The sequence below is a fragment of the Melanaphis sacchari genome, unplaced genomic scaffold, assembly GCF_002803265.2.
Source record: "Melanaphis sacchari strain LSU unplaced genomic scaffold, SCAv2.0 Contig0_pilon_pilon, whole genome shotgun sequence".
Classification (NCBI taxonomy): Eukaryota; Metazoa; Arthropoda; class Insecta; order Hemiptera; family Aphididae; genus Melanaphis; species Melanaphis sacchari.
Window position 1 is genome coordinate 18671697 of NW_020270366.1, and position 27862 is coordinate 18699558.

Here is a 27862-nt window from a genome sequence, read left to right on the forward strand (position 1 = left end):
ATAACACGATACAATACTGCGTAATCCGACCAAATTCCTAAAAGTCTTCCGCGAGTCGAATTGGCGCGTATACCCGCCCAATTAGCGATACTGTTGATTAAAACAACATAATAATATTATCACATTCGTATACTTTATAACATTAAACGCGATTGCCCGAGACAACGTCCATATACGATTTAGAGAATATTTCAAAAAATTTCAGGGGGGGATTGAACTCCGTTATAAGACCCCCCCAGGCGCAGTCCTCAACTTGCCAATGCCTCTCGTAGCGGACAGTAAACGAGAAAGTGAATGAAACCACCCTTTCGTACATTACAGGTCTAGACCCAGCGAGACCGCTGTTCGGCAAGATTTTCAACACCGAAGTATTGAAAAAGTCAGACGCGCAATTCGTAGACGTGGTGCACAGTAACATGGGCGATAAGGGAAAAAAAGAACCACTCGGACACTTGGATTTTTACGCCAATGACGGATCCACTCAACCTGACTGCGGTAAAAGTAATTATACCTATTTATATTTTGTTTAGTGCACTTACACTAACTTGGACTATACACAGTACGCGTTATTAATATCTCAGAGAAGTCCGTGCCCGTTGTAAGAGCAGGGCCGGCGAGAACATTTGTGGGCCCCGGGGCTGATCAATTCCGGGCCCCTTTACTTATAGTTATTTCATATTTGACTAAGAATACTAAGATATACATAACACTTTAATACAGTAATCTAACCGATTAGACGATTACACAGATCGAACTCGCATTGAATGCGCGTATGTTTTGTTATCTTTGTGTGTACTGTTTCGTACTGTGTTGTGTATGTGATAAATGATAATATAGTAGCTACATGTAGCTGTTTAATTTTGAGCGATCGGACGCGAATGTTTACGGCTTAACTTGTAATTCTGAATTATATAACATATAATTTGTATAAAAATAATTTTTCTACTCAAAAAATTAGTAAAATTGACCTCCCGGGTCTAAAGGGCGTGTACGACTGTGCCTAAATATGCCCCAGAAAACGGGCCTGCCTGGAGGCTCGGGCCCCGGGGCTCTGGCCCCAACTGTCCCACCCTCACGCCGGCCCTGTGTAAGAGTGCGTTGTCCCTGTATTCATACACTGTATTTGTTGTTATTGTCTGAACACCAATTGATTTCTGTGAACTGTCCATAGATGCATCGTGCAGCCACGTACGAGCTGTTGATTATTTTGCCGAGTCAATAAACACCAACAATCCGTTTTGGGCTGTCAAATGCATAAGCTACGAATTTTACAAAAAAAACAGATATTGTAAATCGTTCAATAATTCACAATTAATAATTATGGGTGAACATGTGGACAGAAAGTGAGTGAACACGTGTGTAACAGCACACCTTATTATTAACTACCTATCCGTTACATCTTACAATGCGGAAAACGCAAATATGATAATGATTATTAATAATAGATGCAATGATAATTTAATGAAGGTTAATTTTGTTTTATAGCAACACCGGAATTTACTATTTTATAACAAACGGTCAATCGCCATTTTCACGAGGAAAGGATCCATATTATTTAAGCAACACTGATGTACAAAATTAAACTTTTTTTAGTCATAAGCGTTGAATATAAACATTTCTAAATCAATATTTTGTGCTGATTTCAAATCTGTTATTAGATTCTATCTATCACCTATAGTGTTTTACTCATAGTTATGTCATTTTTTATAAGTAAAACAAATACTTTGAAAAAAAAACTGCTAAATTAAATGTTTTAGCAATTTTATTTTACTTGAATTTTTAATGGTTAAAATTACAATTTAATTTGACAAAATAATTACCATACATTAATTTCATTAAAAAATGTAATGGTTTACAGATGTAAAAAACGTGAAATAAATTTTCTAATACACTTTTTATCAGGTACATCACGATAAAACATCTAGTAGTTGTCTACTAATATACTTTTATTCTAAAAACTTTGGTAACGAGCTTTCATTAACTGATGAAATTTTTCACTTTGTTCATTATACTTACCGCAACTAAGTTTTCCGAAAAAAAATTCTAGATGCGAATGTAAAAAATGAATTTTTAATACCATTCGATATCTTAGCTTATTATGCGTGTTCAATAATTTTAATTCTATCCATATATGTAAGTGCTTTGTGATTTCCCAAGAAGTTTTCACAAATCCATTAAAATGTTTACCATGCTCCTTGCTTAGGTACCTATATTAAAACAATAAGACGACGCACAAAATCAATGTCTTTTATAAGTTCTCTAATTTGAGGTCCGATAAATATTCCTTCCTTCAATTTAGCTGCACTTATATTAAAAATTTTTTCTTAAAGGACTTGAGGTAACGAAATCTTTCGGAATTTTTTTAACTACGGCTTTCACAACATTTTTCATTGAATACAGTTTTGTATGTAATGGAGGTAAAAATATATTTTATAAAAGTACTAAAGGAATTGATTGAACACTATTTATATCAGGCTCATTAAAAATTTGTCGATCTCAATCTTGTTTAATGTAAATGGTTTGCTGTATCACGACTACCTATCCCACTTGCACAAAAAACAACAGTATTTTGTAAACCCTCCTAACATACCCATAAACATACCAATAACTATTAGTTTTTAGATCACAGCAAATTTGCCGTTAATAATTACTGTGCTTAATAGCGCCAAATAATATTTTCATATTATCGTATAATTCTTTTAAATGCACTAAATGTGGAATTAGTATGCGTGGTTTTAAGTTACCGATGTTACCGTTGTACAATAAAACATCCTTCAAACTTTACCGTGAAGAATCTATAAACAACCCGAGACCCAGGGACCCTTCCCCTTAATTGCGTCACTGCTACTTATAGTATATGGTGCCCATGCTTTATCTTGGTCACCGAATGGGCAATCAAAGTATAACTGGTAAATTTTCAAATTATTTGTTATTTTTCGCCATTGTATTTTAGTAGCAACTGAGTCACACACGTGACAAAATTTATTAAGATGATTTTTACTCAGACAAAACATAACGTTTAATATAAAATAAAAATTAATACATACATAATTCATAATGAAACTCCGTTTGATTAACTACCACAAAATCACACAACACGTGCTTGTGTACTATATTTAATAAAGAGTTTATATTAATACCAACACAATATCATTAGAAAACGTCTATAAAGATATTAGCATTGATTATAGAATAATTAATGATAATAATATAAATTAAATTATATTTTAAAATAAATTTGGGAATAGGAAATACTTATATAATATACAATATAATACATAGGTATTTATAGGACAAACTTTAATCAATCTAATTTTAAAACCTGTACGTATTAGAATAAAATGGAAAATAAGATTTGAAATCAGCATAGAAAAATCTATTAACTTCAATTTGAATCATCTCTAATAAAATTTTATAGTAGACCAGAGCAATTAAGACAACTTATCAACCTTGATTAGACTCTTACCAACAACAATATGTTAAGTATTCCGAATCCAAAAACCCAGACATTAATATATTTTAATTATGTAACATTTAAATTTTAATATTGTAAATAAAATATATTTCAATTGCTATGTCTTAAAACATAAAAGTTATAAGATAACATCTAAAGGGTGTATAATTGAATAAGTATCTAATACATTTTGTAACTTTACAGTATTTAATTATTATAAAAGCAATAATTGTCCATTGTTACATCATCAATAAAATATTAAATATTAATAAATGATTGTTTGTCTCAGCCGATTTTTGTTTTAGAAATTGATCCTCTGTAAAAATCACAAATATATTAAATTCAGTTAAATATAAAAAAAATTGAATTTTTACCCATGGTTTTGATGAGTTGCCTTAGTTCCACTCAACACTATATAAGGAGATTGTGTTTGTTTTTGTTTAGATTGCAACATATTCAATGTACCAAGAGGTGTGTCAGTTGAACTCATTTGTTTCATAAGCTAAAAATAAAATTAATAACAATAAATTATTTAAATTTATAAATTAAAATTAAATGTATTATAATTATTTAATTACGGCTTCTTGTTCAGCTTTTTTTATACGTTTCTCTATTTTATTTTTGCCAGGACCCTTGCCGTGGAATTTATGTGACAAATACCTAATACATTTATAATTTGTGTTATTTTTATTTTTATTAATTTCTTATTATAATTTCAAATATTAATTTATACAAACCTAAATGCTTCTTTTTCACTTAATAAATGACCATCATCGTCAATGTAATCTAGTTTTATGTTTGGTTTGTAGCTGTCTTTTTCTCTAAACTCTACTGTAGGACCACTGTATCTGTCTCTTCTACTTAATTTATCATCCTCAGCTCTAAATTCATGAATATAATTAATTTGATTTAAAATTAACAAATTACTTATTTATAAATGTATTATTTAATAATTTATTTTAACATACTTAATGGAATTAACAAAATAATACAATATAACATAACTTACAAAAATGTTTTGTCTTCAATAGAATAATTTTTGGCTTGTAGATGAGCAAATCGCGAAGCAGATGGCCGAGCATTTTCTTCTTTTTCGATATACCCTTTACTCATAGCCAATCTTAAAGCACCAGCTACACCTTTACCCAAATCAGGTTCTGGTTCTAAAATCGGCTTGCTGTCAATTGTTTTTAGATCTATTAACTTTTTCTCTGAAATTAATAAATTTAATTAAAAAAGACACTTTAAAAAAAAAAAATAAAAAAATTAAATACCCATTTCTACTTCTCTCCACCCATCATTAGATTCATCAGAATTAACTGCATGTTCTTGTTTTACATTTTTTTTATCATAATCCTAAAACAAATATAAATTATAATTTGAAATAATTTTAGCCTAATATATATTGTATACAATATATCATAAACTACCATTAATGATTCATCTTCTTCTTCTTCTCTATTCCCAGCTTTGCCATAAGTTGGTATATCTCCAAGAGTTCTACAAAACTCAGCAGTAGAATTTAACACAATTGCACCTAATGCATTATCATTATATTCTGTTTTCTAAAAAAAAATTAAATGTACTATGCAATATTAAATTAATTGTTGAGTTTTAAACTCAATATTATTCATAAATTGTTAAATTATTGTATTTATACATCTATTTAATGAGATAATTAACAATACACTAGTCACTCGTTAATTCAAACCTCGATAATTCAAAAAACTCTATAAATCGAACTTAACACTTCTCCTAAGAAAACCTCTATAATTGAAAGAAAATACATGTATTCTAGTCCCCTCAATAATTCGAAATGTCTGTCGATAGAACACACTTTATAATTCAAATTTTCTTAAATGCATTTATATGCAAGTTCATATGTATATACAATGTACATACATATAAAGATTATGTACAATCTACTTGATGTACTCGTAATGAAACTAATAACGACAGTGGTTAAATATTATCGTAGTTTATAAAGTACCTTACCAACCTAATCTAAACTTTTGTCGAGATTAGATCAATTTTTGAGCAATCTGAAATGGACGAAAAATGATGCGATATAATTTTCAATGCTATCAGTAATTTAAACTACGCTATGGACCAAAGTGTGACTAGCAATTTATCACAAAAAAAAAATTAACAGATTTCTTTAATATATAAAATATAATAATATAATAAATAAATATCAATTAATAATTGTAAAATATAATAACAGATGTGTATGTATGTATAATAAATAAATGTCAAAATAAATGTAATATGTACATACACACAATAATTTTTCACCTCTCTTTAATTCAAATTAATTTTTTCTCCTCGACTATTCGAACACTCCTCGGTAAATCGAAAACCTCTATAAATCAAATTTTTAACTTGATTTCCTAAATTTTGAATTATCCAACAACTAATGTAGTAGCAAATAATAACATTATTCAGTAAAAAATACTTACAACCAATGTATCAACCAAGTCGCATTTTCTTTCAATTTTTTCTAACTGTTTTAATTTTCTTGCTTTTTTTAATGCTAATTGCAATCCCATATCATCATCTTCTTCATTTTCCATCTTCATATTATAGACATCTGTTGGCTGGTCTATTTAATATTTAAAATGTAGTTTTAGAATATTTATGAATTTTTTTTTTCCTTGGCTATTATTTTAGAAACTTAATAAATATGACTTATAATTTACAAGTAATAAAAACATAGCATATTGTATTAGTTACATTTTTAGATGGTTACCTAACCAAAAAAAAAAGACCAAAAATTTAATACAACACTAGTAGTGAATTCCAATTTGTATATGCACTTTGTCAAGTCACACAATATTAGTTGTATACATTTAATACTATAATATATTGAATATTATTACTTTTAATTTTTTTTTTTTGACAAAAACTAAATCATATGACAGTTGGTTGAATATTTAAGTATTTTATTCAAATAATTTCATGGAAAAAAAATACCTTAAAAGTAAAATGTAATATGGTTACCAATTGAACACCTATTTGATACTAACCATAACAATGTGATATATGTTATTCGTTATAATTGGCCATAATTGCACTGTCAATGTATGAATAATTTACTGTAATTGTACTGAATATGTAGCAAGTATTCGTAACTTTGGATTTTCAATCAATGTTTGATGTTCAACCACCCAGGTTTAATTAACACTAATTATGATTGATAACTAGATATTCAAATTCAGCTTTGAACTGTTAAATTTACTATTTTAAGCACTAAACATTCCCAGGGCACAAGAACCATTCTAACATAGCTAATTTGTCCATCCAAATTCAATTAACACCACTAATAATTGTATGACCAAAAGGATTACATCAAATGAAAGATAAAAATCAAATTTAATGTTAAAAAGCCATTTCCTTTAAAATAAGAAAGGTTTAAATACAATTGCATAAAGGTTATGATCAATAAATCTACATATGTCTATACATTCAATATAAATGAATCATTTAAAAATAAACATACCATGTAATATATCGTCAATATCATCAAGATCATCATTTTCTTTGGCATTATTATTTGCAAGCCGCAAAGATCTTTCCAATTTATCTGCATTCAACGGGTTCACTCTTAATTTTTTTTTCTTTAAAAAAATAACTTATTATGACAACTTATTATTTAAGTAAATTATTAAATTAATTTATCTTAACTTTTTTAAATTTAACACTCATCTCAGTATCATTATAATAATCAGATGCTAGTTTCAATTGAGTTGTATTTAAAGTTTCTTGATTCAAATTTTTTTTTAATTTTTCTTTTATACTTTCTCGTTTTACTTTGTATTCATCTACACCTAAAAGAAATTAATATACAAAATTAATAATAAATAATTATATTTGATAGTTATATTACAAATTGTTCAACTTTTAACTGAACCTAATCAAACTTGGGTGATTATGATTCTATTTAGCTTAAAAACAAATTGAAAATTAAAAATATTCTAACCCAACCAAATACTATATTTTAGTTGAAAAACTGAACTAATGAATTTGATAAGTGTACTAAATTTGTCAGAGAACGATAAAATTATAAAAAATAATTATTGTCAGAAATTTAAAGTAATTTTAATAATTTATTTATAGTACTTGTGTTTTTACTACAATTTTATCAAAATTACATTTTTTGGAATACTTTAGAATTTTTTCAAAGTATGGTTAAATTAATGTAAATTTTAAAATTAATTTTGATTGAGATAAAAAAAAAAAAAATGAATTGGTTAAATTTAAAAAAAAATGTTGACCAAAATTTAGTTGGATTTACATTAAACATAACAACACTTATTAGTTATTTTTGTTAAACTAATAATGTTTATAACATAAATTTGATAACATACCAAGTTTAAAACTTTTTTTTTTCAATCCCTCAATTTCTTCATCATATTTTCCAAGGACCACGCTTGGGTTATCAACATCCATGTCTTCTAACTCATCATAACCACTATAATTTAGACGTTGCTTTCGTCTATCAATATTCTACACAAAAAATTTACATAATATATTTTTATAATAGCTGTGTGTACAAATATACAATGTAATTAAACATTATATTATTACTTGTTTATATGTTTCGTTATCAACCATATTAACATTGACCAAAACATCCGCATCTTCTGTTAAAACATCTTTATCTTTTAATGTTAAAATAACGTCTTTTCCTTCAACAAATTCATCCTAAACAATAAATAAAATTTAGATAATTAAATAAAAATAAATTACAAAAGTTTTGCGTTTATACCATTGAATGTTGAACTTCTAATCCCTTTAAATGTTTACTAGAATAAAAATTCTTCATTTCACTTTTAGTGCTTTCTTCTATGAGATCACCAACACCAAATACATTGTCCATTTCTTCCAATTCTTGGGCCTTTTGACAAAACAAAAACATTGCTGAAAAATCAGTCCAAACAACATAATAGTAAAATAACTCAAGTATTAATTAAAAAAAAAATCTAATCAGTCACCTTTTTCTTTGCTTTTTCCATTTCTTCTTGAATTGTTTTTGTTTTTTTCACCCAACTAACAGCATCTTCTTCTGAATCACTATCTGCTAACTTTTTAACATTTAATATTTTGTTTTCGATCAAACGTTTTTCTTTTTTCTCAGCTATTCTTGCTTTAATTTTATCGCTTTTATTTTTTTCTGTTAAGCTTACTAAATAATTAGAAAAACAAATAGTTAATAAAAACTATTAACACTTTTTAAATTTAAATTGTTCATTACCTGCTGGTTTATGAACAAATTCTCCTTCATCACCAGCAATAACTTCTAAACCGTCATCTCTACTTTTAGTAGTCTCTTTATTATCCATCTGCAATGGCTTAAGACCTAATTTAGCTCTAATTTTATTTGTTTCATCAATAGATAGACTGTCTGATGCTGATGATATAGAAGGAGGAGGTGGTGGTGTAAGACTAGGAGATGGTGGAGTACGAGCCTCATTTCGAGAGATTTTTGGAGGCGGTGGTACAAAAATAACATCATCATCTAAAATTATAAAATAAAGCAAAATTATTATGTATATCTAAAAATAAATGAAATTAATTTAAGCAATTTCAAATTAATCATGTAATAAAATGCACAACTTTTCATAAAAAATATTTCAAGAAGATATTATTTTTTTTTACTATTCTCAATAATAAATTATAATATGTATATAACATATTATATTCAGTAACACATATTTTTCTTATTATTTTTTTTTTAAATATAATGTAACTACCAGTCATTAGTATATGAGATTATATAGGTACATTAACTATTATTTTACTTGTTCTATATTATTTGATACTAATTGGTACCAAATTTATAAACCAAAATTAAATTATTAATTAAGAAAACAATTAAATTTTTAAATTATGAAATCATTATTTAGTTGCTCTAGTGGACATTAACAAAACTTGCCTGAACTGTGGTACTTGGCATGTTTATCCTTTGGCTTATCTTTTTTCTTATGATGTTTCTTGTGTTTTTTATGTTTATTGGAGACATCGACATCCGATAAATCACTAGATGGGTGTCTTCTTTTCCTGTGTTTGGACGATAAGTCACCGTCCGACGAATCGCTGGAATGATGTCGTTTCTTCCTGTCCTTCTTTTTATGTTTAGATGACCCCATTGTAGTGAACAGGAACTATATAATAAATACCAATTATATGATTCGCAGAACGTTTAAAATAAATAAAAACGTTGAGAATACGTCTATATGATCGCTTCGTCTTTATTCTTTCACATTAATTTTATCGTTTAACGTTTAACATCGTTTACAATATTATATAGTAAGAAGTACTCCTATTTAGTATTAATCTCTTTTATGTTTACAAAATCTTGGTTGTTCAACAACCGTGATAATATTTTTCATCATGGAAGAATCACTTTTATGATATATCCACAGATATATCATAGATCAGACTTCCTATACAACACTGCAGGAGGGCATGAATAACGCCGCCATGTGCAAAGCTGGCAATGTTTACATAAATTGTAATGATAACGTTTATTGATAACGTTTTAACGTAATTTGAATTTTGAAATATTAAAATAATGAATTTGGTTTTTGTATAAATATAGTAAATTTGAAATTATTATTATTATTTTTAACCACTATGTGATGTTAACTGATTTCTGGAAATTACAACTGATCTCGTGGCCTAGTCGAAATTATAACTTTAATCTGCTTTAGTCTAAACAAAATACAAAAATTTGTATAAAAAAGTGAGTTGCTTTTTAAAAATTCAATACATATCAGTAACTGACATCAATACTTTTAACTAAAATTTAAATACTTAAAACATTGACTTTCAAATGTAATTAATATTATAAATATCCCAGTAAACAACATTTCATGTGTGACATTGGGTATAATTGCATAAACATAAATAATAATGCAGTTTAACAAAATGTTAATACTTAAAAACAAATATCAAATACAAAGTTTCTATTTAATTCAATACAAAAATTGTAGTATTATAACTTGTACGGTAGACATATTATTATATATTTGTACAATTAAACTTTACAAAAAATGAAAATATAATTATATTTATATTATATCATAGAAAAACATCATTATTAATAGTTATTAATGTACAACATGAATAATAATAAAAACTAAATTAACATGATAAACTACAAATTTAAACAAAAAGATACAATATATAAACACAATTAAAAGAATAATATACAACATTTAACTATAAGGCTTAGAATAATAAATAATTTAATAAAATTCATAGACAAATAAATAATTAAAGTGCATTATTGATGTGAAAATAATATTTGTTTATATAAATTCTTTTATTATCTTACTATAACGTCTACCTTTTGAATCGATATTTTGATTTTTATGAATGTTGGAAAATAATTCTTGAGAGAGTCCTCCAAATTTGTCTAACATAAGTTCTTCAGATTCCATGTTTAATACTTTTTGTCTTTAAGTAACTTTAAAAGACCTGCTAAAGCATTAATTTTAATATATTTACGTCTGATTTGTTGCTTTAATAATTTAATTGTGTTAGCTTGCTTTATTATTTTATTTTTAAGTACTAATTTTGAAGGAGTGGAGAGTAATGAAGATTTTTCTTCAGCACTTTTAAAACACAAATTTCTTTTTGGAGTAGGACATAATGGTTCATCTTGAACTGATGTAGAGAACTCTGTAGTAGTTAATTGACTTGAAGTTGGTTCACAAATTTCTGAGCGATATATTTTGATTGGTGTTTGAATAACAGTAATGTTGAATATTGATGGTACAGCATCATCACACAATAACAATTTATAGGTACCACCAACTGAAGTTTTAAAATCACTTTTCAAAAAATGATTGTTACACAATCGTGAATTTTTTGATGGAATAAAGCCCTTTCGTCCAACAGCTTTTATCCACTTAGCATTGCACTCAGGATTTCGTAATGGAAATCTGTAAAAGAGCAGTTGTCTGTGATTAATAGTTGGAACAACGTAATTTATTTTGATATATTTTTAGTGTCTTGTTTGTCTGTTTACACAGCCATGTGCAGAACACGATGCTACCATATTTAAATAAATTTAAAAAGTAATTATTAAAGTTTATTAAATTATTTATAGCTCATAAAGTCATAACATTACAAATTAATGCGTACTGAAAATGACAGTTTCACAAAAACGAGACGAGTAAAAGCATAATATGAGTATATGACATTTTGAAATGTTTGTGGCTTTGTGCCGTTTGTGGTTATTACATAGACCTTATGGCTTATGTCTATTGATTATAGAATAGACAGATAGAGAATGGTATAGGGATTTTCGGTGACTACAATTTTATTTATAATAGCTGCCAGTAGGTAGCGTTGTATGAATTTATATTAAATTATTAATACTGAGTAGTGAGTACTGACGGCAAATAGTAATTAATATAATATTAATATAATATTTAACCTAACCTTGGCGGGGTTGGGTGGTGCGGTCATAGCTATCCTCTTAGCAGTGTTGTCATTTCTGATAACATAAAATATGTTTATTTATTTATATTATTAAGATTTTAATGTAGTAACATAATTATTAGGACTCGGGATTATGCATTTGCAAATTTCAAATTTGCAAAACATTTGTCTGGAAAGAAAATAGAATAAATCTGATTCATTATAAATTTGTTTTGTGGTGTCTGGATTTGAAATTTAAAAGTTTTATGCACATATTTAAGCATACCTACCTATTTCCAACTTTTTTCCTATATATGCATATTTTTTAATTATTTACATAATAAATTAAATTTGTATATGTATAAAAATTATTGATACATTTATGAAATTCAATTTTCTGTGAAAGTATTTGTTTTTAAGGACAGCATTTAAACTAATGAAACTTAAAGACAAAAACCATTATAAATATATTATACCTAACCAAAGTAAAATAAGTTAACGGTGATAGATTTTTTGATATTTAAAGCATACTCATGATTTATGTCTTCTATAAATTGTGAATAACTCACCTTAACACACATTTTATATTGTTGGATGCTTAAATATGTACATATATTTTTGATTTTAAGCACATAGTCCCAAATCCCAAGCCCTATTAATTATTATAAAAAATAGTCTAGACTTAATACATATTTATCAGTAGTCTAACGCAAGTTATAATTTTAAGTGGTGTAGGTATAGTTAGACTAAAATATAATCCATGTATTATAGCTACACAGGTATGAGGTATTTGATTGTAAGAAATTGTAGCGTTATTCGATTTTGATATTTCAAAAATACATATTTTTATTAAAAGTTTAAATGCTTATTTATAGAAAATGTAAATTCATACAATTTACATAAAGGTAGTCATTGTTAATACACGGGATAATAACAGTATAATATTATTATAGTATTAAAAAGTAAAAACAATTCACAAATTCACAATTGAGTATTGACAAACAAGCAAACAAATAACAACGTCTGACAAGTGATAACTATTCAAATGTTATTGATTGTTGACATTTTATTATCACGATACTATTGATAATACGATACGATAATAATAAGAGTTTTATGCGCAACCTGGTTTGTCCTATACACATGCGCAGAAGTATGGAACAACATGTGCACATAAATAACATAAATAGATATTTTTATTAATATAAATGTACTTCTAGGCTAAAGGCTTGTTATTCTAATTTAAGTTCCATAATATCCTTTTCTATATTTATTTCACGTACTTTGAGTGGGGCGAGGTGCAGGAGCGGGAGCGTCTGTTACATGACTTATAATTTATATGTGTATTATATGACGTGTGTTCAATAGTAGGAATGCATGCAGCTATGGCACGTTGCCCAATTGGCGGCTAGTGGCTACTGCTCAAACCCCGAAATCCGTACCCTAAACGGCCTAAACACTTTAATTCTATTATACTAAAACTAAACAGTCATGATTTATGAGTACTTTTAAACAGTGAATTGAGATTTTACGTCCAAGTAATAATCTATGACAAACATTTTTATTTTGTCTTTATTCAAGTTTTCAATGATTGTGACTTGTATGGTCTCCACTCGCTAAATAGTTGTCTGCTTTGTGATTGTTAAGCACTTAAACATCTCGAACTCGTCTTCAGGTTTCAATTACTGTATTATTCATTTTTTTTGTAATAGTGCGTTTTGTGTTACACATTCGATTTCATTTCCATTTTTATTGATTACGCGGATTATAGTGTCAACAAGTTTTAACCTATTGGCTATTATATTTATTAAATGTTTTCGAATACCTATTGTTGATGCTTATCGTATAGTGTAAATTATTTAGTATTTAAATTTAAATTATTATTCATCGTGTTTCGTGAATTCAACACTATGGAAATGTTAAACCACGACGTTTTACCCTACACTAATGATTTATATTATACCGATTGTTTTCAAAAAAATGAAATAATGGGTGAGGTATATATTGCGTTTGCAAAATTACCTACTGCTGCGGATAAATTCTTGTATACATATAACATCCTTAAAAAATATAATAAATTACCTATGGAGTGTAAATTGACAAATCCCAAATGTAACAAAAAAGCTCGATTAATCAGAGCAGATGCAAATGTAAAATTTCAAAACAAGGACTATATCTCCGCTTTTTGTGAATACAATAAATGTGTTATGACTGCAAAAATTGATAGCAAAGACTTTGTGTTTGCTCTGGCAAATCGTTCAGCTGCTCTCTATTATTTAGAAGAATATGAGGCTTGTATTCATGACATTCACCAAGCTTTAGCAAAAAATTATCCTATTGAACTAGCCTACAAGTTATATGAAAGAGAAGTAAAATGTCTACAACTTATGGGGAAAACTTCACAAGCCAAATTAAAATTTAAAGCAAGTATACTAAAAACTATTACAAGTTATAATACTAAGTATTTTTTTTTTTCAAGGAACTTTTGTATCATTTATCTCGAGCTTCGCTGTCTAAAGAAAATAAAAAAGATATTGAAATGCAAATTAAAAGGCTTTTGAAAGAAACCAATAAAAAAGATACAAATAATCAACTAAATTTAATTAAATTATTAGGAGGTCCAAACAGAAATATTCCAGCATTGTCCAAATTTGTCAAAATGAAATATTCAGAATCAATGGGCAGATGTTTGGTTGTTTCATCTGATATTAATCCAGGTAAATGACTAAATGAATATATGACAAATTAGCAGGTAACTGATTAACCTTTACAGCAAACTAGCTAAGTTGTTTGAAGAGAACTTAAATTATTTAATAAATTATTAGCTATTGTTGAAAATTTAAGATACGTTTACCTAATTCTAATATCTTACATTGTTCATATTTATTGATGGATCTTCTTCAAACTCCAGATTTTTAAGTAGCTTCTTACAACTCCTAGTTCATTATTGAAATAAAAATAAATATTTTTTTAATATTAAAATATAATTAAAATAATTAAATATAATATAACTAAACAAATAAATTTTAATTCCTAAACATTTAAAATGTTGATAAATAGAGTGAAGTAACATTACAAGGAATTTTCACTTATGTCTATTTTTTTTTTTATTTATTAATAAAACCATAAGTTTAATTTGATAAATAATCTAATTATATTTTAGGAGATGTTCTTGCTATTGAAAAACCTTATGCAGGAGTACTCAGACGAGAATCCTATGAATATAACTGCCAAAACTGTTTTAAACGTTGTTTGAATGGCATACCTTGTTTAAAATGTACTTTGGTAAGAATTTATGATATTTACATTATAACTACTAAAAAAAATGAATTATTAATTGGTCTTTTTTTTCAAAATTATTCAAAACATATATATTTATATGTATATTAATTGCCATATTTGAAAAATAAATATGATTATTGCTAACAAAATTATTAAATATGTATATTGTTCAACAGGTAATTTACTGTAATGAAACTTGTAGAGTAAAATCTTATGAGAATGGTCATAAATATGAATGTTCTATATTTTCAACATTTAATAATTGGCCAAGTATGGATCACATGGAACATTTATCACTTTACATATTCTTAAAATCCATTTGTAACTTAGGATTGGATAAGTATATTGCTACTGTACTTGCTTTGAATGCTGAAACTAGTGATCCGATGATGCGAGGTTTTAATAATGGCAAATATTTATCTGACCAATTTTGTTCTGTATACACTTTGGAAGGAAATGAAACTAAAAGAACTGTGAGTGATCTATTTTTAAGAAATTGTTATGCTGCTAGTATGGTTTCGATTATGAAATTAGCGGGCTTACAAATACCGGATCATCAACTAGGTACTGTTGGTGAATCATTAGTTCATATAATATGTGCTGTTTCCTCTAATGCTCATGGTATAACACAACCCCCAAATCATAAGACATGGAGTCTTATACATGAAAATAAATTTATGCCAGTTGCTTCTTTGTTAATGCCAGTGTTGAGCTTGTTAAATCATCATTGTGATCCTAACGTAGTAAGACACAACTACAATGGAACTATAGTCCTCACAGCAATTCAACCTATTTCTAAAAACTCGCAGGTAATAATTTTATAATCATTACTGAAGTATAAAAATTGTTTAAAAATTTGTATGGTTTTAATTTAAATTATATTTGTAAAAATTATACCCATATCCAATTATATATTGTACATTTCTTTTTACTACATTATTTTTGTATTTAATCAATTTTAAACTATTTAGATTTGATTTTTAGTAGGTACTTATTTAAGCATGTTAACCTAACATTACTAATATCTTTTTATTTTTAGATTTTTGATAACTACGGATTATTGTATGCTACACATCCAAAAGAAACTAGACAACAAATACTTAAAAAGCAATATTGTTTTCATTGTGAATGTTCATCCTGTGAAGACAATTGGCCAATGTATAATGTATTATCCAATCAACCGCAATCAGAGTAAGAAATAATATTTATCTTGATTTACCTATTGGGTTATACTTTCAATTATTTAATTTCCTTACAGATATATAATATTTACTGACATCAGTTCACACTTAATAGAAAAATCATCGATTAAATTGTACGAAATAATTAACAAAATTAAAACAAATGAATGTGATGGTCTCCAATACATTCAGTTCTTGTACTCTCATTTAAAACTTCTTTACAATAATATAAAAAGACCAATAGGCGAGTATTGTGACTGCCAGGAAACTATTAAAGAAATTCTCTATTGGACAGCCAATAAGTTTATTATTGAAGATTATTAAGTTATTATAAATACAATGGTTGAGTATTTTTTATAAATAAAGAAAATTTTAACTTATATGTAATAACCAAGAATAAAGAAGTTTTATTTTTATAAACGTTGAGATTGAATATTATTTTATTATAAACAAAATTTTAACTTTTGATATGACAAATCAAAAACTTGTTTAAACCATTATTGGCATTGTTAGAATTATTCACATTTAATTTCTTAAACTTTTAAATAAAGTATAAAAATTGTAGTGTTCATAACAGGCATAAGAATATTATTAATACATAATAAAACTTATTTTATTATCAGGTCATGAAATTGTTTACAAAAATATTCATTGTAGTATTATATACACAAAAAAAAAGTTTTATTTCATTGTGCAAAGAAAATTATTTATGACACAAGAAATATGTTGATCTTTGTTTGATTTATTTTGTATCAAAATTATTTTATTTACAGTTTAAAAAAAAAATAAGGAAATTTCTTAATTCCTGAAGACAAGTTTTGCATTCAATTTGCATTGGATTCCTCATTTGGATTGTCTTCAGCAAGACTATCGTCATCTCCAGAGTCTGTGCTATGTTCGTGTAAAAGCACATACTCTCTAGAACTGAACCCAAACTTAATGACGTCTTTCTCCATCAATTCCACATACTTTTTTGAATCTATACGCTGATTATTAACATAAGTGCCATTAGCCGATTCTAGATCAATAATATATGGCCGAATACATCTAACATGGCGTCCATCTTTTTTGGCTGAAATTAACCTGTATTGAAGAGCTGCGTGCTGTTTTGAGCATGACGGATGATCTATTGGTATATCTGCCACCTTTCGATCACGTCCGAGTAAATATCCACTTTGCCTGTGTATGTGTAACACGGGTAATTGTTTCTCTCCTTTAAATGGGTATAATCGCCAACGTCGTTTAGGTTTTCTCGCCTCAGCTGGCTCGCTATACTTTATAACTACACCATTAAAAGTATTTGTATCCTCGGCTAATTTGCCAGTAGTTTGAAAATTTGGTTCTTCTTTTTTTACTACTGGTTTCTTATCACTAGATGAGTCTTTGGTTCCCCATTGGTGATCGGAATCTAAATTGCTATGATGCCTTGAGTTGTCCCTGTTATCATTCCTCGGTCTTTTTCTACGATCATCATCGGAATTTGAATTATGTCTTCGGTGTTGTCGTTCAGGTGATTTATTATCACGATACTTGTATGGCTTTCGGCGGTCATAATTGCCCTCTCTAAAATAAAAAAGTTAAAATTCATTAATTGTAATTTTAAAGTTTATCTAGAAATTTTGGACCATTTGAACATTTGATGACCAAGAGAAAAGCAGTTAAACGATATTTTATACACTCTGGTAAGAGCCAAGATACTAAGATTTTTATTAAAATCACAAATACAATTTCAAGTTTGAAATTTGTTATAAAAAACCATCATAATTCACAAGTGCTACATAGACTGGTGATGTAAAATACGACGTGACGTTAATCTATTATTATTCATTACCTTGTTTTAGTGTTAAAAACCGAATAAATAAATACATGAAAAAAAAATAATACAATAGGGAAACTAACAGTTATAAGTGAGGAATAATAAGTAACTACCTAAAAAATAATCTTACTTGAAAAACGTCAAAAAAATGCGGAAGTCTTTAAAAATGGTACCAACAAATATTCAAGATAATATTACGAAGTCTGACACTCAAAAATGTTGATGGATGAGATACGACATTCACTATCACGAATTGTCTGTGACTATGTCCGTATCGTATTATATAGTCGGTCAATTTTCAGATTATTGTTTTATTTTGTACGACTCCAATTCCTAATAATAATAGTAGTTATTTTAGACATGATAATATGTGCGTGTCAATTTATTATTTAAATTAAGTTAGGCACTTATATAATAGTAAATAAATAATAAAAAATAATTTTTACTGAACTGATTTCCAATACTATACCAATCAACCCTGAATTTGATTTCAGTTATCAAATTTTATTAATTGAAATGATGCTAATGACAATTTACCTCTGACTTGATTAATAGTCTTAAAATAATTGTTCATTAATCGCGTAAAAAAAATAACGTTAAACAAACCTTTGTCAGTAATCAGTAGTGTTATTATCCTAACAGGTAACTATAAGATAAAAATATATATTTACCGTTGGAATTTAGAAACTGAAAGGGCAAATATAGATATCTATCTGTATTGACGATACTACTAACTAAAATACAAGTAAAGGGTACAAGCGATACAGCAATGAACCGTTAACAGTTTGAAAATCCAACCCCTTCCTTTAATACTTTTTGTCGACCTAGTCATGCAAGAATAAAATACATGATTTGTAATCTATGTGTATATTTATAATTCTATGTACGCAATTTATTTTTCATTCTGTATCTACGCACAGCCAGCCTGTCGCAAAATAGTTAAACTTATAATAAATCATATTATTAGAACTATTGGAATATTTGTTTCAATTTCCAGTCATTTATGAATGATCATTAGCCGATTATTGTGTTTAGACATAAAAACTTTTGAGGATAATTTTAGTAAATAAAAAAAAAGGTACAAGCAACAACAGGATGCAAGATATTTTTTGATATTACTACTGTTTATTAAGTGAATTTTATCAATATTATTACCACATTAACCTTCAGCTTATTTTCACCTGATTATTTTCCATTTCTGATTTTAAGTTACTACCAACAAATATTTAGAGTACTATTTGGGAAAGTAGTTCCTATAACTTATAACAAATTATATCTTATGTTGTATAACTCATCGTTATAACATTATCATGTTCTATTACACTTATTATTAAATAACAAAAAATATATACTTGAAAGAGTATTAAATGGTAAAAACAATTTAATTTACTTATCACAATTATGCTTTTAACATCAAAAATTATTGTTATATTTATGTATGTACATGTAAATGATAAATGGTATCACTCATTGAAGATAATGTATTGCCACTGTTGTTATTCTATTATATTAGAATACAAAAATAAAAACACATTTTTTATTTTTAACGAAAAATAATTTGTTAAAATGTATAAATTAATAATTTTTAACATAATTTAATGTATACTATACACAAATACATTTTTACATAAAAATTTGGACACAAAAGAAAACAAGTTTGTATTGGTATAATAAATATAAACAAGTTAAAATATAATTTCATCAATAATATGTCTTAATAAATGCACACTTATATGAAAAATATTGCTCCTTATTAAATAACTCGTTAATACTAATAAATAATTAACATTTAAAAGATAATTATTATCACAACAATTGAATCACCAAATTGCATTAACACTATGTGCCTGTTGATACTGGTAATATACTACTCATTTTATTTTTTGTCATTTGAAGCTAACACAGGGTAAGCTAATGTAGTAGTCAGAGAATCATTATGCTCTTCTAAGGAAGTTTGAGAATAATGCATGACTAGATCTTTTAGAGAAGAATATATATTGTAAGGTTCAGCAAATCCAAATCCTTTTGGAGTTCTATATACTATACAATGATTGACAACTCCATTGCAAACTATAGATAATGCTGATTGCCCTGTACGACTGGGTCGTATCAAAAATGTTCCATTTCTCTTGCCATTTAACAGACGTTCGGCATCTGCACGTGAACAGGATTGAAGCAACCAAGTACCCTCATCTAAATGAGAGAGATTCAGAGGTAGCTGAATGTCTTCAGGTTTACATGTGTTCCAATCGGTGCCATTTAATACTCGATTAATTGCATCTAAAGCAACACCATGGGACAATAACCACTGAACTGATTTATGTTTTTGACGTGTGACTACTGCACCTTCTTGTTTTAACTGATACATTTCCCGCTCTAATGTCTGACTGTAAGCCACTTGTCTAAAAACAAAATAACTAATTAATATCAAATATCATATTATATATTTAAAATTAGACTTACGTGTATAATTTGTCTTCAAGTAGCGCTTTGCCATCTAGTAGTAACTTTATTCGTTTTTTTACTATTTCAATATTTTCAATTAGATTATCAGCTTCATGACGTTCAGCTTTTTTAAGAAATTTATCGTGTACTCTTAGCTGATCTTCAAACATTCTATTCACCTCTTGGTATTGTTGCAATCCCATACGCATCGCAGATATATCGGCCATTGCAGCCTGAAATTCTTTAGATAATTCTTCATATGAAATAGATTTTTTCAAAATATCTTTAAGCAAATCAATCAAACGCATCCATACAACGTCTACATTTAAACTTTTCCAAGTACCAAACTCTTCATCTTGTTGAAATCTGGACACAGGGTACAATAGTTTCACATCTAATGTTGCATTATATTGTGACAAAGAAACTTTACGATAATGATTCACAAGATCAATAACAGAAGAAAAATTGTAAGGTTCTGAAAAACCATATTTTCCATTTTTATGGTATATTTTTATTAATTTATTAGTTCCTCCTTTCCTTAATGTCAATGTATACTCTCCAGCCTTATTGGATGCATTTCGAACCAAAAACGTACCATCAGGCATATCAGTAAGTTTTTCTTGTACATCATCTCTGGTTATATCACCCCAATACCATTCTGCTTCTTCTATGCAACTGGGTTCTTGTAATGGATTTTGCAGTCTGGTCGAAATTGATTCGACAGATTGAGGGCGATTAGTTTGTGATAATTTACGAGGTGGTAAAGCCGGTGCGCCTGTTGGAGGCATGGTGCTCCATGACTCATGGGCTTTTACCATAATCTGTTACAATTAATTGTCAACGAACAGCAGGATTTCTGAAATAAAAAATGTATGAATAAATGTTTGATCAACAAATTGACATAAAATTATTGAAGTTTTATAAAAAAATACAGATATTAATATTATTTATAATATGACAAAAAAAATGAATTACCCTATCATTGTTTTAATATAATTGAATATAGATTAACCTCATATAAAAGTTTAGTTTTAGTTTAATTAACACTTACCAGGAGCGTTTATGCTTACTACATCGGCGTTAACTAAATGATTCATCAGTTTTTTTTTTTCAAAATGTAATAAGCAATTTCAAATTGCCATCAAATTCTAGAAAATTACACTTATAAAAAATATATATTATTTTTTAATTTATAGTTATATATTAAAAACTAATTTGATATTGATGTTTTCACACTTTTTTAAGAGAAATCACTTGAGTACACAACAAATAATGTAAATTAACAATAACAACAGTATAATAATAATAATAATAATAATAATAATTAAATTTTCAATATTTTTATTTTAGTATACATTTGTTTAGGTATAGCTAGGACAGTTAAAAAATTGTGTTTAGGTAATATAAAAATGTTAACAAAATTGAAGTTTTAGGTACATAGTACCGATGCATAAACAAAAACACTCCATTTTTAAAAGCGCCTTATACTTAATATATAATCTAAAAAAAAAAAAATTTGCCTGCAATATTATAACTATGAATCGGAAGTATATTTAAATACGATTCTTACTAGTAGTAGAAAAATTCTATCAGCTGGATGTCATTAATATTAACCAGAATATTAACTATGAAAATCAGAATACCTAGCTATGTAAAAACTTTATACTTTGTAGGATACTTTATTGAAAACATATACTTAGATTCAATCATTTTTATGAAAATAAAAAAAATATAATTAATTTGGTATCACACATTCTAATACAAGATTATGTTTTTCATCAATTAATGTTAATTTAAAACCATACATACATAAGTCACAATATTAAAATTAATTTATCATTAATCCTATTTAATAATTACACGACTATCAATAAATAGTCTAAAAGAATGGGAGATAATTCTATCTGTAGTTTATCGAAAAAAATACTTGTCTAGTCAAAATTAACTTCTCCTTCTTATTTCTTAGACCAAATAATTATCAAAATTAATTTCTATTGTAAGTAACTTATGAATATATATATAAAAATATTTTTTTTCTCAAACAAAATAAGACCTACACATTAATTATCATTGGAGTTAAATATATTATTACACTGAAATCACAGTTTTTTCTTGAAAGATACAATTTTAATCTGTATAATTTGAATTGTATTGCACAATGATATTTTAATAATCTAAGAAAATAATTAAATATAGGTAATTAATAAATGATAACAGTCCTAAGGTAAAATCTTCAATATGTCATAAAAAATAAAATTAATTTTATTTAAATCATTAGTATGTTATAAACTAATTACTGTAATTATATGAATATATAAAAATATTTTGAAACTAAAATATTCAATATAATTTTGAAATAAAAAGCATATTTTTTGTAAAGATTTAAATAGATGTGTAATAATATAGATTTAAGTCTTCGGCACACAAATATTTTAACACAATTCTTAAAAAATTATTTTATGAATATATGCAGGAATATAGGCATATTATAATTTTTGTTTGTTAGTTAAATATTAAAAAAATAGATATTTTACATTTCCTACACCTTATAATAATGCAAAAAATAACAGAAAAATATGCATTTTTAACTCTGAATAAACAGTAATTATAAGTAAAAAATCAGTGAATTCTATTATATAGTAAGTAAAAATCTCGAGTGTACTTAGTAATTGAAAACTGTATAAGATGTTAAAATGATAAATAATTGTATGTATACACAAAAAACAACTACGAGTTAAGGAGACAAGTGGATCAGCATCTATCTTTAAATATAGTCCATATTATAAGTACTTTCTTAATTCAGTAGATTTAACAAAAAAAAAAAAATTATTAAGTAGAAATTTTTAAATATCTATAAATAGCTCAATGCCAAAATGTTTTGAATATTAAATTATAGCTATTTTAAATATTTGATAAAAAATGTACAGATAGTTCTTTCTAAATTAAAAAAAAATGTTGTCACAAACAGGTGAGTAAACATATTTAGTTCATTTTTAGTGATCGTTTTTCCAAATTATCAAAGAAAAATAATGAAAATACACCTCAAAACACTAATTGGACCAAATTTGCGACCACATTTGATGTTGACGATTGAAGCAAATTAACTGCTCTAAAATATGATGTAAAACAAAAGAAAAAAAAATCTAATTGTAAAATCAATACTAATTTTCAGAATCTAAAATAAGAAAATTTTCAATTTTAACAGGTATAAATTAAGTTACTATAGGTATTCTATTTAAATTAAAAAAACAGAGTCAGTGGCAACCAATTTTTGTTGACCAGAGGTCAGGTAACACTAATTTGTCATTCCCACTGGTCAACCATTCATAATACCTGCCATAATGTAATCTAGTCACATCTTTGTGCACTGGTATTTTCGATTGTGTTTCTTAACTTGAATAAGTGTAATATACATTATAATTGAAAGCATAATTTGATACCAAATCCACATATCTCTCACATTTAGCATATTTAATAAAATTGTGAGAACTAGAATTTAATTTTTAATACAAAAACTACATCATGCAGGAAACCAGTTTTAATTAATAATTAAATTATACAATGGAGAATTGTTTAGCTTTACTCGGGTTTATTTTACTTGAACTACAAACATATTATATTATATTATGTTTTATGTTATATAGGTATGCTAATTAAAGGTGTCTCCTAAGAAGCAAGAGTGATTCAGAAAAGTTAAAAATAAAGTTTTGATCATGTTTATAATTTAAAATAAGAATCAATTTTGGTAAGTAAGTCAGTTTCATTTACTACTTTAGATAAATCAGATTTATTGTTACTAAATGATACTCTCAATTTATTTAAGAATCAGTCTGTTGATTACTATAAACTATATAGGTATATCCTGGCCCACAAGAAAAAATACCTGTGCTTTGATTAAAACTTGTCCAAGTTTGCAAATCACTACCTCACACTGCCTTTAATTACACTGACCGATCACAATTAACAATTATTAGTAATACAATAACGGATTCAACAATTTTGTTCAATTTTCAAGGACTAATTCAGACATAGTTCTCTAATTATATGATGAAATATAAGGTATTTTATTAATTTCTTAGAGAAATAGAACAATTATTTTTATTAATTAAATCTTAAAAATAGGAAATTTAAATAATTTTTCTATTAAAAATTAGTACTAAAATTAAATTAAATTAAACCTTGATACATAACATTTGAAGTTATAACTATGCATATTGTATACTAGTTCAATGTTTTTAATTTAATTAGTAAATATTGAGATAATAAAAGTATTATTATGAAAACTAAATATAATTTTTAGTTGTTATTTGCTAAGTTTAAAATTATATGTTTTAATATCTCTATAAATTGACTTGCTTATTTATTATTAAAAATCATATAAATTCAATTTTAAAATAATTAAGTAACTCCACACACTGTTGCATTAAAATACAGTGAAAAACAATTTATTGCCTTGTTGAAAAATAGAATTTTACAGCTACTGTTGCAGTATATGCACTTTTATTTAGAAACAATGAAAAGGAACTAGGTAGATCCTTTTTAAGGCAGCAATGACAAACAATTTAGTTTTTTTATAACAGATGAATATGATTTAATTCCTTTTTTAAAGGAATTTTCCAAGCCCAAAGTATACATGTTATTGTGAATAACCAAATAATTAAATATACTAATTCGGATCAAAAAATCTAAATAAATGATTATATTTAACTTTCAGTCAACTAATTGTATTGGTAAAGACATTAAAAATACATTAAGTAGTACAAAATAATCTTATTTTTGAAATAGAAATAAGTAGACATTTTAGAGAAATCTTCAGAAGAGTGAAGTTCCATAAGAAAAATGAACAGCTAATCAACAACTTATCATAATTAGGAATAAAAGAAAATTTTCATATACATGACACTATATATTATATATATTAGATGATAGGGTTAAACACTGAAAAAATTTAATTACATTGGTTAAATAGTACAGTACTACTTTACTGAGATAAGGAACTTAAAAGTTGACAATAGTTTAAAAAGGTTTATACCTATTAGGAGTAAAATCAAGAGCTGATATATTATAACAATGAGAATGATTGTAAAAAATATATCAATATAATTTTGATGATTGAATACTATCTATAAGGTTATAGATATAAGTAGTTTTAAATAATAAATTTATCTACAATCTTTAATAATATTATAAAAATAAAGAATTATGTTGAATGTGCTAATCGCAAAAACTATTGCACTGGTTTTAGTAAAAATTAGAAATATTAGATTCCTAGAAACTCAAAAGGTGATTTAAACTTATTTCTTCAATCCTTAGATTAGTCCAGAGTGGCTTATAAAAATATTATAAAAATGTATTTATAAATAGAATTATCGTTAGTATTAAAAATAAAATTTAAAAAAGAAAGTTATGAGAATGCTGTTTTACGATAAAAAAAATAATAATAATAATTTATTTATTTTTGTCATTGAAATAAACAATAAAGTGTGATTTCCATATATTTTTAGCCTTGTATTTAGTTTATTAGCTCAAAAAAATACTTGACCAATTTTGACAAGTTTCAGAGATTCTTTTTAGAAATATAATTTAAGTTAAGAGAGTAATTTAAATTATGTTTGAAAATATACCAAGCATACTTAACAGGTGGGTGACCTATCTCGGTAAAATTAATTAACAAAACAAAGAACGCTATTAACGATTTGTCTGTAAACTAATGCATACTAAAACCGAGATACATCAAGTGCTGTATTTTATATTTATTTATTTTTTCCAAGCAAAAGTGAGGTATATAGCTTAACTGCTTAACCAATACCCACTTAAATTTCCAAGGTATAAAAAAAAAAATAATAGTCATATAAATTAACTTAACTAATCTCAACAAATGGTAATTTCCTATCAATTATATTAATAATGTGACAAAAATAAGTGGTGAAATCAAATATTAGTAAACAAAAAAAATGTAGATATAAGACAAGATTACACAAAAGTATTGAATTAATTGAATACAAACTAAAACTGAAATTAAATTAATTTGCAGCAATTAAATTGTTTACTTAGGCACCTAATCAATAATACACTCCATTTTCATAAGTGTAATAAAAGTATACATAATTCTATAGCCTCATAAATAGGTACTCTTATATTGCAAGTTACACAAAATTCATAGCAAAAAAATATTACGAAAACTTACACAGCATAACTTCATTCGTTTACATTAAAGATTTAAAACAAACTGTTTTACTGGGTTTAGATAGTAGACAAGGACATTTATAATTAGCATAACAAGCAAAATCGTTGAATTTAACATAGTGTTAAAACGAAATAAATCGTCATAATACCGGAAACTCTTACAATTGACAGTATTCAATGAATATAACAGCGACATACGTAAATGAAAAATAAAAACTAAACTCGATCAACAAGCGCAAGTCGGATCAGTACCGACATTTCAATGACTTCACAACAGGTAGACCTATCGATAGTATCTACCGCAATCCTAAACAGTAAGTACAAAGAGATATCTACAAAAACACCTATCTAAGTTTTGATTATATTGACACTCACTCTTCGTGTCTTTTCGACGCGTGTTTGTGTTTTCTTTCGTCCCGTCTCGATGACATCTCGATGAAGTCGACGAACGGATACGTTCGTTCAGCGGTCAGTCGCGTTTTCACTTGTCGTCTGCTATCTAACCTATCGCGAACGACGCAGACACCGATCAAGAGGCATACAAAACACTTAACGATACTTCGTTACAGAAAATTAGCGACAGTGAAAAAACAAAAAAAAAAAAAAAAAAACCGAAATAATTAGAAAAGAAAAAATTTGGTTATATAGTGTACAAAGGCCTAAACCGGACTAGGATCCGAGGACAACAGGTATCGCAGATCAAAGCGCTGCGATTGACGTCACACAATGTTACCGGCAACATTGGACCGGTATAACCATTTTATCCATGCACCTATTGCGTAAGTATAGTCATCAATGTTACCTATGTCCGCTCATGGATCGAAAAATCGATCAACGGTGTTTAATCAAGGCGTTTAAAACATCACACGGCTTGGAAACAAAACAATAAAAAATTACCGATTTAAAAAAAAAGGGCTAATTCGAACCTTGAACCAGGCCACACTGATTAACCGAAACTTCGAATAACGTGATTACGTTATTACTATTATAATTTATAATAGCAATTAGCATTATACGCGCCAAAGTTGTTTTTGTTCATTATTTATAATTTAATTATTACACACCCTC

General features: G+C 26.8%; 6 protein-coding genes across 8 annotated transcripts in view; 2 read left to right on the plus strand and 4 right to left on the minus strand.

The window, feature by feature from the left end:
• The window catches only part of LOC112598582 (pancreatic triacylglycerol lipase-like), a 38173-nt gene extending 36442 nt beyond the window's left edge, over positions 1-1731 (plus strand). The window contains exons 6-8 of one of the 2 annotated variants that reach the window (XM_025345109.1): positions 322-501; positions 1172-1343; positions 1486-1730. In XM_025345109.1, coding sequence (XP_025200894.1) covers positions 322-501; positions 1172-1343; positions 1486-1582 — 449 coding nt within the window. In that variant the 3' untranslated portion in view covers positions 1583-1730. Of the gene's footprint in view, positions 1-321; positions 502-1171; positions 1344-1485 lie in introns of both variants that reach the window. The other variant, XM_025345117.1, reaches the window with a different exon arrangement.
• A 1907-nt stretch (positions 1732-3638) lies between these two features.
• LOC112596054 (U4/U6.U5 tri-snRNP-associated protein 1) lies at positions 3639-9786 on the minus strand. The gene is made up of 16 exons (XM_025341524.1): positions 9390-9786; positions 8709-8972; positions 8449-8639; positions 8223-8351; positions 8042-8158; positions 7822-7960; positions 7133-7281; positions 6954-7071; positions 5914-6056; positions 4885-5019; positions 4729-4810; positions 4464-4665; positions 4192-4335; positions 4033-4114; positions 3829-3956; positions 3639-3770 (listed from the first exon to the last, which is right to left on the minus strand). Exons 1-16 carry the CDS (start codon positions 9601-9603, stop codon positions 3740-3742), a joined length of 2268 nt encoding a protein of 755 aa, XP_025197309.1. The 5' UTR covers positions 9604-9786; the 3' UTR covers positions 3639-3739.
• A 957-nt stretch (positions 9787-10743) lies between these two features.
• On the minus strand, positions 10744-11465 carry LOC112600928 (THAP domain-containing protein 1-like; the record flags this gene model as incomplete). Its single annotated transcript, XM_025348284.1, has 1 exon — positions 10744-11465. A coding segment is annotated over one exon (564 nt), but the record flags the coding sequence as incomplete, so codon positions are not given.
• Positions 11466-13311: 1846 nt separating this feature from the next.
• On the plus strand, positions 13312-16705 carry LOC112600936 (SET and MYND domain-containing protein 4-like). Of its 2 annotated transcripts, XM_025348304.1 has the most exons (7): positions 13312-14307; positions 14364-14601; positions 15048-15169; positions 15343-15436; positions 15497-15975; positions 16206-16357; positions 16425-16705. In XM_025348304.1, the coding sequence occupies exons 1-7, from the start codon at positions 13795-13797 to the stop codon at positions 16669-16671; spliced, it is 1845 nt and encodes a 614-aa protein (XP_025204089.1). In that variant the 5' UTR covers positions 13312-13794; the 3' UTR covers positions 16672-16705. The 2 variants fall into 2 exon arrangements, with proteins under 2 accessions (XP_025204089.1, XP_025204081.1); XM_025348296.1 differs by having other exon boundaries at positions 15343-15975.
• Positions 16706-17171: 466 nt separating this feature from the next.
• Positions 17172-17818, minus strand: LOC112600173 (smad nuclear-interacting protein 1). Its single transcript, XM_025347344.1, has 2 exons — positions 17773-17818; positions 17172-17728 (listed from the first exon to the last, which is right to left on the minus strand). The coding sequence occupies exons 1-2, from the start codon at positions 17816-17818 to the stop codon at positions 17172-17174; spliced, it is 603 nt and encodes a 200-aa protein (XP_025203129.1).
• Positions 17819-19798: 1980 nt separating this feature from the next.
• LOC112600952 (phosphatidylinositol 3-kinase regulatory subunit alpha-like) lies at positions 19799-27523 on the minus strand. The gene is made up of 3 exons (XM_025348315.1): positions 27170-27523; positions 20627-21464; positions 19799-20565 (listed from the first exon to the last, which is right to left on the minus strand). The coding sequence occupies exons 2-3, from the start codon at positions 21424-21426 to the stop codon at positions 20040-20042; spliced, it is 1326 nt and encodes a 441-aa protein (XP_025204100.1). The 5' UTR covers positions 21427-21464; positions 27170-27523; the 3' UTR covers positions 19799-20039.
• Between the last annotated feature and the right edge of the window lie 339 nt (positions 27524-27862).

Excerpts from the sequence above, each read along its gene's own strand:
- LOC112596054 (XM_025341524.1), bottom strand. The coding sequence starts at position 9,603 with ATGGGGTCATCTAAACATAAAAAGAAGGACAGGAAGAAACGACATCAT. Across the intron at positions 4,336-4,463 it reads ATTGAAGACAAAACATTTTT|AGCTGAGGATGATAAATTAA; the intron begins GTAAGTTATGTT and ends TCATGAATTTAG. Across the intron at positions 4,115-4,191 it reads AGTGAAAAAGAAGCATTTAG|GTATTTGTCACATAAATTCC; the intron begins GTTTGTATAAAT and ends TAAATGTATTAG.
- LOC112600936 (XM_025348296.1), top strand. The coding sequence starts at position 13,795 with ATGGAAATGTTAAACCACGACGTTTTACCCTACACTAATGATTTATAT. Across the intron at positions 14,308-14,363 it reads AAGCCAAATTAAAATTTAAA|GAACTTTTGTATCATTTATC; the intron begins GCAAGTATACTA and ends TTTTTTTTCAAG. Across the intron at positions 15,976-16,205 it reads CTATTTCTAAAAACTCGCAG|ATTTTTGATAACTACGGATT; the intron begins GTAATAATTTTA and ends TTTTATTTTTAG.
- LOC112600173 (XM_025347344.1), bottom strand. The coding sequence starts at position 17,818 with ATGATCGTAGAAAAAGACCGAGGAATGATAACAGGGACAACTCAAG. Across the intron at positions 17,729-17,772 it reads GATAACAGGGACAACTCAAG|ACTCATCTAGTGATAAGAAA; the intron begins GCATCATAGCAA and ends GGGGAACCAAAG.
- LOC112600952 (XM_025348315.1), bottom strand. The coding sequence starts at position 21,426 with ATGGTAAAAGCCCATGAGTCATGGAGCACCATGCCTCCAACAGGCGCA. Across the intron at positions 20,566-20,626 it reads CTTGAAGACAAATTATACAC|ACAAGTGGCTTACAGTCAGA; the intron begins GTAAGTCTAATT and ends TTTTGTTTTTAG.